The 11,086-nt window shown below is 38.3% G+C and overlaps 1 protein-coding gene across 3 annotated transcripts in view; it reads right to left on the bottom strand.

The window, feature by feature from the left end:
- The window catches only part of LOC107678111 (GRAM domain-containing protein 3), a 19,653-nt gene extending 10,128 nt beyond the window's left edge, over positions 1–9,525 (bottom strand). Inside the window, exons 1-2 of one of the 3 annotated variants that reach the window (XM_016473268.1) lie at positions 9,318–9,525; positions 9–114 (exon numbers count right to left, since the gene is read on the bottom strand). In XM_016473268.1, the coding sequence (XP_016328754.1) occupies positions 9–114; positions 9,318–9,409 (198 nt within the window). In that variant the 5' untranslated portion in view covers positions 9,410–9,525. Of the gene's footprint in view, positions 1–8; positions 115–598; positions 1,129–3,846; positions 4,021–9,317 lie in introns of those variants that run through there. The other 2 variants (XM_016473269.1, XM_016473272.1) reach the window with 2 other exon arrangements.
- Positions 9,526–11,086: the final 1,561 nt, after the last annotated feature.

The raw sequence follows: 11,086 nt of genomic DNA, 5'->3' as shown, positions 1-11,086 counted from the left end.
TGCTGAACCTCCAGCTGATTCTCCTCCAAACTGAATGCTTTCCTGCTCCCCAGCGTGGCTTTCGTCCTCCCCTTCTTGGCCTTGGCGGGAATCGTCCCGGCATCCACCACATAGCTGGGAAAACATCGCAAAACCACCGTCAGCCTCATAACTGACGCTCACGCCGCTCAACTTCACCCTTAAACAGCGTCTGAGTTTACGAGGCCATGCCAACGCTTATAAAACACAGACAGATGCGCAATACACTGCATTTCTCTTCTTTAGTAAGGTCAATAGCAGGAATAACGACATCAGATCAAGCAAACAGTGTAGCTTTACGAGTTTCTCTCAGGCGATGATTCGAGTGTAATGGTTAAACAGACTCAATGCAAATATATTATAAAACACACCAACGGCACTTCACTCCGACCTCGATTACCCAACCACAGCAGTAAAAACTCAAGAATAAACACTACGGACTGAAAAACAACCTTCAAAGGAAAATCCGCACCAATTTTCGCTTGGAAATTGCGAGTAAATTTAAAAAAGTTACACACCGAACGCAGCCCATTGAATGGAAACCCACTCCAATGACATAAAAAGTGCTATTCTACCATACCTGTAGATATTATGTCCATTCCTGCGAGATAATCGTAAACTCAACGATCGGTTCATCCTCAAAAGTGTACAAAATTGGCCTCAAGCCATAACGCTGGAGTTTGACGCTTGGCCAGAAGCAATAAATACATAAAAAAAAAATGTGAGTCTAGTTGCTCAGCGAGTCTAAAAAACAGCTCTGGTCTGCGGCCGCGCTCCTGCTGCCTTCCTCTGTATGCAAATGAGGGGGCTGGGTTAGAACAGAGCTCTGGGATGCGGTTGAACCAATGGGAGCGGCTCCCTTCCACTTTATGCAATTGAGTGGGCGGGTCCGAGGACAGAGTTCCAGTCTGCGGTCGTGTTCCAATGGGAGCGGCTGCTTGTTCTGTATGCAAATGCGGGTGGGCGGAGTCTCTGACCTCAGATGGTGTGACTGTGGGTTGCTGATGTAATGGAACACCTGCAGGTCAAAACATGCTGAGAAATGCAGCAGCTTTTGAAAAGAAGCGAAAGCGAATGAGTTTACAGTGACAAGAGTGACGATTTATAGAAGCGAAAGTCAAATCGCTGTAATTTTTCACCTGAAAGGAACTCAAAGTAGCCGCAGACCGCTTCCTCGTTCGGATCTGAGGTTTTTGGGTAATTCGAGAGCCTTAAACGTCTGTTTTGGTGGCTACATGCTACGCACAGCTGCTGGAAAGCACACGTCAACTTTCCCAGCATTCAGAGCCATTACATTTACGACTCAAGGACAAAGGTGTGACTTGCTGAAATATAGGTTAAAAGACAGCATATGACATGCAATAAAAACACTTGTAGTCATATAACCAGGTATGCGGATTATGTATCACGCTTTGACGAATATGAATTACTTTCAAATTACTATAAATACCTTATATATATACTTATATATATTTTAAATTCTTTATACATGAACTTGCCACATATTTTAGACATTAGCAAAGTCTATTAAAAAAACTAAAAAAAAAAAATGTAAATAAATATTTATTTATTTAAATTAACTTAATGAAATAAATAGGTTAAAAGACGTGCAATAAACACAATGAGCAGGCATGCAGGGTATTGTCTTACTCTATAACGGCCAGCTACGATGGGCGTAACGATTACAAATGACTCTCAAATGCCACGGAAACATTCCTGAGCTCATCTGCGGGGGAAGGGAAGCTTTTACGGCACGCAAGGAAACAAAAGAAACCATTACGACACAAGGAAGCTGGCAGCCACCGAAATATATACATCTAGAATTAGACGTTTTAGAGCTCAGCCAGCTTTTGTTTGGTTGTTTCGGTCTTGAAACCTTTGGATAAGAAAGCAAATCCATGCATGTGGTACGCAAACACATTCAAATCAGATCTGCACGAAATAAATGCTGATTAACGCTAAAGGAGACTTCCTAGATGTCTCAACATGTTGCCAAAAGAAGCAGGAATACCAGGAAATAATGCAATATATCTATTCTTAATGTGATTTGCATACAATGACAAGATGTGGAAAGGTTTTTTTCTAACCTACATGAAAACACACTACACATGCAAAATTTAATTGAGGAAGTTAACAATTAAAAATGACTTAAAGGTCATGTGGAACCACTGGGACACAACTAGAGACTTAAACTGCTTTGGATGGATGGATAAATAAATAAACACTACTCTTTTTTTATATTTTTTTAAATCAATTAATTTTTTCTATATATATGAAAATGCCTTATTTTAGATATTGGGAAAGGCCAAAAACATGTAACTTAAATACCAAAAAAAAACAAAAACATAAAATAAATAAAATAATATAAGAAATATATGAGAAAATAATTAATTTTTTTTTTAAAGAAACAAATTGTATTGTGTTAAGTTGCATTTAAATTAAATAAATAAATTACCAAAAAGTAACTAAAATTATAACTACTACTACTGCTGATAAAACAAAAATTAACAACAAATATTCAAATATAAAATAATATTTAAAAAATAAATATAAAATTAGCAATAAATTACGTTAACTAGCATTACGCCAACTAGCATTAGTGTTCAGTAATATATTATTGTATAAATTATTTTGCATACAGAAAAATCAAAGAGTGAAATAAATGAAATAGGAACTATTCGTTTTCTCAATCGCAATGTTTTTTCTGATAAGACAATATATGAAAACAAAAAATAATGCAATTCTGTGATAATACAATGTGATTCTGGTAATATAGTAACTTTTTACTGCATTACACAAAATATTTATTTACACAAAGTGGTTTAACTTGGCATAAACTCAAGCTATTCATTTAATGCATCACTTCATTTTTCCTCATGCAAAATGTCAATGCTCGTTTTACTTTTCCATTCAGCGTAAAACGAGCCACACAAGACATTAAAACACACTTCATATTGCAGATCTATTTGAAGACCCCCTCAGATCTCATCCGCACCGGCTTCACCTTTAACCAGCATCAATAAACCACAGCTCACACTCTCACACCGCAGCCAAACTTCCCATCACACCAGCTGAAAGTCCTGTTTCTCATGTCTGAGCTTGTGTATTCGGGCTAAACGGAGGATTTGGGAATCTGCCATCGCGCTGTGGGCGTTTATAGGAAATGCAATCCAGCTAAGGCATTTGGGAAAGTCACTCCTAAATGAAAGTGCTTGCATTAAATAAATAAAACACACTGTTCAAACACTTTAATTCAATGCATTAGGATTTACACAGTGTGTCAATCCGGCTTCGTGACGTTAGAACAATAAAAAAAGGATCCAGAGATCCTGTTCAACAGTCTTGAACAAACCTCGCGACTTCTATTTAGCCTAAAGACGCGCAGTGATTTAGAACGAAGACAACAAGCATCAAACATCCCCTGCAGAATCATCTGATGCTGATGATAAAACACAAAGCTTGCAAAGACGCCACAAGAGCTCAAACCAGAGCTGATAAGCATCAAACAGTGGCATGAGACGCTTCAGAAACACGCCAAACAAGGAAATGTGTCAGAGTTCAAGGCCTGTTCTCAGCGATAAACTTTATCATGCACGCCTTTGTTCTGGGAATGAAAGTTCAGTCTTTGCAAATGAGCCAAACGTTTGATTTTTGTGGTTAATTTGCATGAATAAAAACAAAACTAGTCAACGTTTTGCTCTTTAAAGCTGTTTGAATTCCATCCGCTAGCTATGAAAACAAATCCCCACCGGGCTAGCAGCTCAACGACGCATTCGCAGCTGCTCACCATCGTATATCAGAGCTAAAACAGTCGTAAACGTCTCCTACCTTCCCAAATCCTCACACGCGGCCGAATCCATGTGGTTTAGATCCTTCTCGCCATCCATCGCCACGTCTTTTCAGGGCTAGCGAAGACTGAACCACTTCTGACCAGCTGCGCTAGATGCTGAGCAATGGGGTCTAAAGGTTTCCTTTACAGCTGCTCCGTTACGGAAAAAGTGAGATAATGAGGCACAGGGAAGCCAAAGTGGGAGTCGAGGGAGGGATAAAGGATCCTCCACCGGCCCACTCCGCTCACCTCCAACCGTGGCAGCTGGAGGAGCCCACAATGGCCCATTTGGATGACATTGAAGAAATGCAAACTACAGAAGACAAGACTCAAGACATGCAAACAAAGGCCTTGCTAGTGGGCCACCTATTGTCTTTGCAGGGGGGTAGAGGGTCAACAAACACATGGGAAAACTGGAGAAAAATCCCCTACAAGACCAGAACTTTTCTGCAAGGATCTGATTTGGCTTTAAGTATTTCGTGAAGTTTCTGTGTGAACTGGAAAGTGCTTTCCAACAGCTTTGAGAGTGCCAAAAAATGGTTAGTTTGAAGTTAGATAAACAAATACTACTAGAATTTAGACTTTTTTGATTAATTACAAACCCAAACACAACTAATTTGAAACAATACATGAAAAATATCCATTTAAGCCTGTAAAAACATTAAATTCTGACTTTGAAAGCATCAGAAATGGTTAGATTGAAGTTAAGTTTTTTATCGATTACAAATGCAGACACAACAGATTCAAAACAAATACACAGAAAAACTGACCAAAATCCAGTATAATCCTGTAAAAACGCTCAAATCTGACTTTGAAAGTGCCAAAAAAAAGTTACTTTTATGTTAAAAAAAAGAAATACTATTATAATTTATATAATTTTAATTAATTACAAATCCAAACACAACAAATGCAAAACAATTTATGGAAAACTGACCAAACTCCATTTCAAGCATGTAAAAACACTAAATTCTGACTTTAAAAAAGTGCCAAAAAAAGGTTACTTTTGGTTATGGTTACAAATGGTGAGCATACGTAGTTTAATAAACAAGTACTATTATAATACACAAAACAGAAACGGACCAAAATCAAACTTACGCATGTAAAAACAGCCAAATTCTGACTTTCATTGGGAAAAAGGTTACTCTGATTAAAAATATATAAATCATGATAATATTTGTTCATTTAACTTCAACTAAATCCAAACTAGGGCTGTGCGATTAATTGAAATCGAATCGAAATCGTGATTTGAGACGGTGCGATTTGCTTGAGCTGAAGCTTGACTTTGCAAATTTAAAAATCGCAAATCAAATCGCAATCGCAATATGTCAAAAAAAAATAAAAAAATTGCAATTTGATATTTTCCCCCAAATCGCACAGCCCTAATCCAAACACAAATGAAAAATTAATACATGGAAACTGACCAAAACACAGTTTATGTTTGAAAAGAAAATTAAACACTAAAAATATTACCGAGCACAACATAACTATTAATCAATAACCAACACTGTAAAAAATGACCGTGAATTTAACGGTAAAAGACTGTTATATCAGTTAATGAAATTGCGGTATTTAACTGTAAATTTAACTTAAAACCGTAAAACCTAAAACGTTGCTACCGTATTTTTTACGGTAAAATTCCCGCAACCACAGCTGCCGGTTTTTTACCGTAAATTTTACGGATTTTTTTTTACAGTGAAGATTTCTGTATCTAATCATCTCTAATAAATTACATTCCTCAAGACAGCTAAAAAATTAATTCAAACCGGTGTTATTTTAGTATCATTGAATTATTATTATTTTGAATTAGTTTGTATATCACCAATTTCATTTTTTTTGTTGTTAATGTGTTAGTAATTTAGTTGTGCTTTTCTCTTTTTTAATGTCTATGGATTGTACTAATTTTTATTTCACTTTTAGTTTTAGTTATTTTAGAAAATTAAGTTAAACTAAATGAAAATGAGACATTTTGTAGCTGATTTTATTTTTTCCCCCAGTTAACATTTACTTAAATTGCCGGTAACAAAAATGAATCAGACAAGTCATGCTTTACACAGTATATGGTTATTGCAATGATAAAAATTTTAAGAGACCTGTGACCACCTTAAGATGTCGGCCACACCAAGTTCCAGGTCAATTACCACTGAACCTTTTCTCCATCTGAGCCCTGACCTCCTTGTGCCATTATAAATCGGAATGATTCATCCCTGGCCTAATGCACACTGCACGTACACAAGCATTCAAGGCTGATGTTTGACAAAGGAAATGCATTAGCTCATATACGCCCACAGCTGCGCAGTGAAACAGCAAAGACAGCTAAAAGATCCTTGTCCAGGCCTGAAAACAAGCAGTTCTTGAATCTTAAGTTCTGCACTTATTTTTAATCAGTATTTCTCAGGGCATTCTGTACTTCTGTTTATAAACAAGACGCCATGTTCTGACAGAGAAGATTAAGTGAGGGTTTACTCGGTTTCATGGAGCAGACTAGCATAACATGATATGGAGAATATCAGGTCAGTTTTCATTACATAAGCATAAGATTTTCACGCTCTGTAAAACACAAGGGTACTAGATCACCATTGATTGACGGATGGGAGAACCTGTCGGCTGGAACGCATTCCAATATCACTGCCAAGAAGCCGGCATGTAAATCAGGGATCGACGGGTTGAATTTAGCCAGCGCTGCACACCAGGAAAGCATAGATAATTTTCAAGAAAGCCTCCGTTAGAGTTTACCAGTTGAGCAAGTCATGTATTTCCCAACTTGCAAAATGAATGGACTTGAGCGGAAGCAGTGAGAATACGGTCAAACCACACGTAGAGAATAGAAGCTCATTCATCAAACTGTGATAAATGAGCTGAGTGGGCGTTTGCTGAAAAACAGTGATGTGTTAACCACATGAAAACTTGAGCTTGAGCTATACCATTTAATCAACAACAAACCACACCAAGTTGTCCTATACCTCTAAAAAAAACAAATCTAAACATAAATACTACATTAAGTCCAAAGTTCAAATCCATCTCTCAAAATACACCAAAACTCGGTCTGAAGACTCGATGAGTTGCAAAAGAAACTCGCCCAAAAACAAAGGTCAAACTCTAAGCGAGACTCTTAAAACTTGGTGTAACCATGAAATCAGAGCTAACGTCCACAAAGAAAGGCATAGGACAAGGATTAGGCCTTGACATCCATCGAGCCATGATGTTAGTTCAAGAGCCAACACCAATCCCTGTGGGCAAAACAACAGCTTGCCACTTGTGGATGGGGTCCAAACCTACGACACAGAGGACATTTGTGCAAATCACGTGGCTTGAATGCATCAGTCTCACTTCCTCAGTCTAAACAGAAAGAGGCCTTTCTTTCCATGAGAGTCCCAAAAGTGGAAATTCCAACCAGGAATCACATGAAACGGATCGTATCTTGTTCTTTTGGTGCAGTTCTTATAGCTTAGGGGATCTTTGCTTTGGGGAAGTACGTCATGCAAGTATTGTTTTCAGTAAAGGTGCTGGAGGATGAGGGCACCAATATGTCATGGGTTCCTCAACGTGGATTTCACCAATTCAGTGTGAAATGCTGGGGACTGGAACGTTGAGACCCTTGAACGTTTGCAGGCAATGGGTTAACGAAGATTTAAGAATGTTGATGGGAACTGATGTACTAAGAGGAAGAAAGACTTTAACCTGCTAAATCTGGAAGCCACATTAACCTTTACAAGGAGTGGTCCAAATTTACTCATGGGAACTGACCTTCTAAAACAACCTCGACTCCATCCAAACAACATTCCTTATGTAGTAGCGACGCTCAAAAGACCTCAAGTATAACTCATGTCCTTTACCGGTTATCTATGTGAATGATAAGCGGTCAGGGCCCATAGTTTTCTTTACAAGGCTCGGAGAAGCTAATTCAATTCCATTGGGAAACAAAATTAGCCCAGACAGCTTGTCCACACCTGGCACACCACCTGGAACAAGCTTTTGGGCTAAAAACAGACACAGATAGATAGCATGACCCACATGTGTTGGAATACCAATACAACGGAGGGTCTATGAGATCATCTGTTTATCTGGAGAAATGCTTGTCAATCTAAAGCACTTAACTGGGCATTGTGATGTAACGTCGACACTTAGCGCATGCCGTAATTTGATTATGACACATTCCAGCTCCAAATTACATTTAGGACCATCATTGAAGACAAAGCAATTTGGCCAAGAATGAGGTTAATTTGCATTTAAACTGCCCGAGTGAATGGAAAACTCGCACTTTGATGAGGGTTAGGAATTTGACGCATAACGGCGATGTGGAACGGTTTGTTTGTCACAATTGCAGATGAGGGCTGCACCATTCATGCTACACGGGTGTAAGAATAGCAGGTATATTAATAGGTATATTTCCATCAAATGGCTGAATGTAAGTCACAAGTAACTCGCTCATTTGAAAATGTGAGTCAGGGAAATCAGCTCTAGTCTAAAACTAGCCCAGTAATTCATTTACAATAGCATGAGTGATGTGATCCAGGTACAATACCGGCTTAACGACTCTAATAATAACCAACACAAAGACACAAGTCCACATAAAAAGCTGATATTATATTACACCGCAGGGCTGGTATTTAGGAGTTTGGAGGTTTTTAAGGTGACTGGCAATAAAAATACAATTAAAAAAACATGGTATGGTGGTCAGATATGCATCATGTCATATATTTAACATACATATACAATATTATATATGCACCATAGTAATACCATAGTTCACAATGGCATGCCCAAACACACACTGGCATGATATTTCAAAAACAATATGACTATTATTACCATAGTACATATAAAAACTGTGGCGAAATAAAAACATGGCACAGCAATGGAAGATGGCATTTTACCATAGCATTTTACTCAAAAACATACTGTGGCACTACCATAGTGGTCTTGTCAGACAATACCATGGTATTTTAACATGTACCATAGTAATTTATGGTAGTCCAATGCTCTACCATGGTACCTGTCCAAAAACACGGTGGTGTTAATTCCATGTTAATATAAATATCAGTGTTTACATCTAACATTTTAACTGTAAATGGAATGCAGTAAAAACCATTAATAATTGGGATAATTTTATGATGTGTAAAACAGCTATTTATTTACTATAAAGACATATAAAGTCATAAATAAATGATCTCTAATCTGTATTTGAACAAGATAAATCAATCAAGGGGAAGTAATAATGTCATCACTCACTCTCTCACATACATACATACATACATACATACATACATACATACACACAGTAGGGTGGATTATGACTATAAAACTACACCAATCTGACCTATATCAATAAAAACCGCGCTCATCACACAACCTTATCAAAACAAACACACTAGCACCTTGTCATTATAATAAGAACACAACATTAACATATGCAAATGAGCTGCGAATATGGCATTATCGGATGTGGACAGCTGATAACGGTTATTCTCACCTCTCCTTCATTAAATGCTTGATTCGCGATATGGCGCTCTCGTCGATCTTTCTCAGAAACGTTTTCAATCTCTCCCTCTTGTTTTCCAGCATTCTTCCTCAACACAGATCGACACCGTTTAACGAGGATGTGATGATCCGGTTTCTCTTCGGCGTCCCATGAGCGCGGCCTGATTAACAAAATGAGACAAAATCGGACCAAGCGCTGGCGGCCAATCAGCGCGCATCTGATCAGCCGCGGTGTCCAATCGCGGCGCGACAGTCGCACTCGGACTCCGCCCATGCCCTTCTATGGGCAGGACGCGTGTCTGCATGCAACGTGGTGGTAGGGGGAGGAAGTCGGGGTGGAGAACTAGTGTGGATGGCTGATTATACACTGAGCGTTTGTGTTACAGACAGACCTTGTGTTTTTAAGTCTGTTCTCACACGTTTTCATACGATCATGAGTTTGAACACGTTATGCGTTTCTATGTTCATTAGTGGTTGATCTGAGATTTTGTATTATTATAACTATTAAATATTTATGTTGAATTGATGCATACATTAAACAGATTGCATGCAGACTGGTCTTATGTCACAGTGTATAGAGTGAATATCTATCTATCTATCTATCTCTTATTTTTTATTCCTCTAATTTGAATCACATGGAACACTTGAGTCCTCGGGCTACAAAATTTCACAATCAAACTCATGCTCTGCTGCACAAAATCCCATTTCAACACAATTTTCCTCAGATCGTCTCATAGCTTTTGCACACATGACCACATCACATGGCATCTCATGACCCGCGTACGCCCTTTTATGCATAAAACATCGCGGGCGCTATGTGTGTGCAGTCAGTATTTGGGGGAAGGAGTTGACACAGCAGCTCGTGTTACACTCACTATCCGAACCGAGGAGGCACTGTACCCACTGCACAGGACAAATATCAGATCCACAGCCAGTTCCTGATATCAGACCGCAGCTCAGCTGAGCTCTGGATGTTCCTCATGAAGACATCTGTCATTTCATGAGCCCAGTTTGTTCAGAATAAATGTGAGGTTGCAAATGTGCGCTGCATGGGGTTTGTCAAATATTGCCTTTAAATGTAATTTGTGGTTGATTTGAAGACTTGTTGCTTGCTACAGTGCTTCTGGTGAAAAAGAAGCAGCAAATATCATACTTTCTTGCTTACGCTAAACTATTCTTTAGCTGTTAAAGGAGTAGTTCACCCAAAAATGAAAGTTTGCTGAAAATGTCCTCACCTTCAGGCCCATCCAAGAGGTAAAAGAGTTTGTTTCTTCATCAGATTTGGAGAAATGTAGCATCCATCACTTGCTCACCTATGGATGTGAATGGGTGCCGTCAGAATGAGAGTCCAAACAGCTGATTAAAAACATCACAATAATCCACAAGTAATCTATATAATCTTGTAATCCAATAAGAAACCTGATTAATTTCGTGAAGCCTAAGCAAAAACTGCATTTGTAAGAAATAAATCCATCGTTATAAGATGTTTTTAACTAAAATACAAATCCACAATACATAATAAAAAATTTGTCTGGTCTGAATCAGGAGAGAAATCTGCACAGATCAAGCACTGTTTACAAGCCAAGCAGATCTAAACAAATATGTGGCTGGATTTTGATGTGAGAGACAACAGGATATGCACTTTTTCACTGGAGGAAGTGTTATTATGGATTATGGATTTCTATTTCAGCCGGAAGCAAGTTTAAAACGTCTTAATGATGGATTTGTTTCAGCTTTTGTCTTCTCCAGATGTTAACTGAT

Source organism: Sinocyclocheilus anshuiensis, unplaced genomic scaffold, assembly GCF_001515605.1.
Source record: "Sinocyclocheilus anshuiensis isolate Anshui unplaced genomic scaffold, SAMN03320099.WGS_v1.1 scaffold1406, whole genome shotgun sequence".
NCBI lineage: Eukaryota > Metazoa > Chordata > Actinopteri > Cypriniformes > Cyprinidae > Sinocyclocheilus > Sinocyclocheilus anshuiensis.
This window is presented reverse-complemented; position numbering and strand designations above follow the sequence as displayed.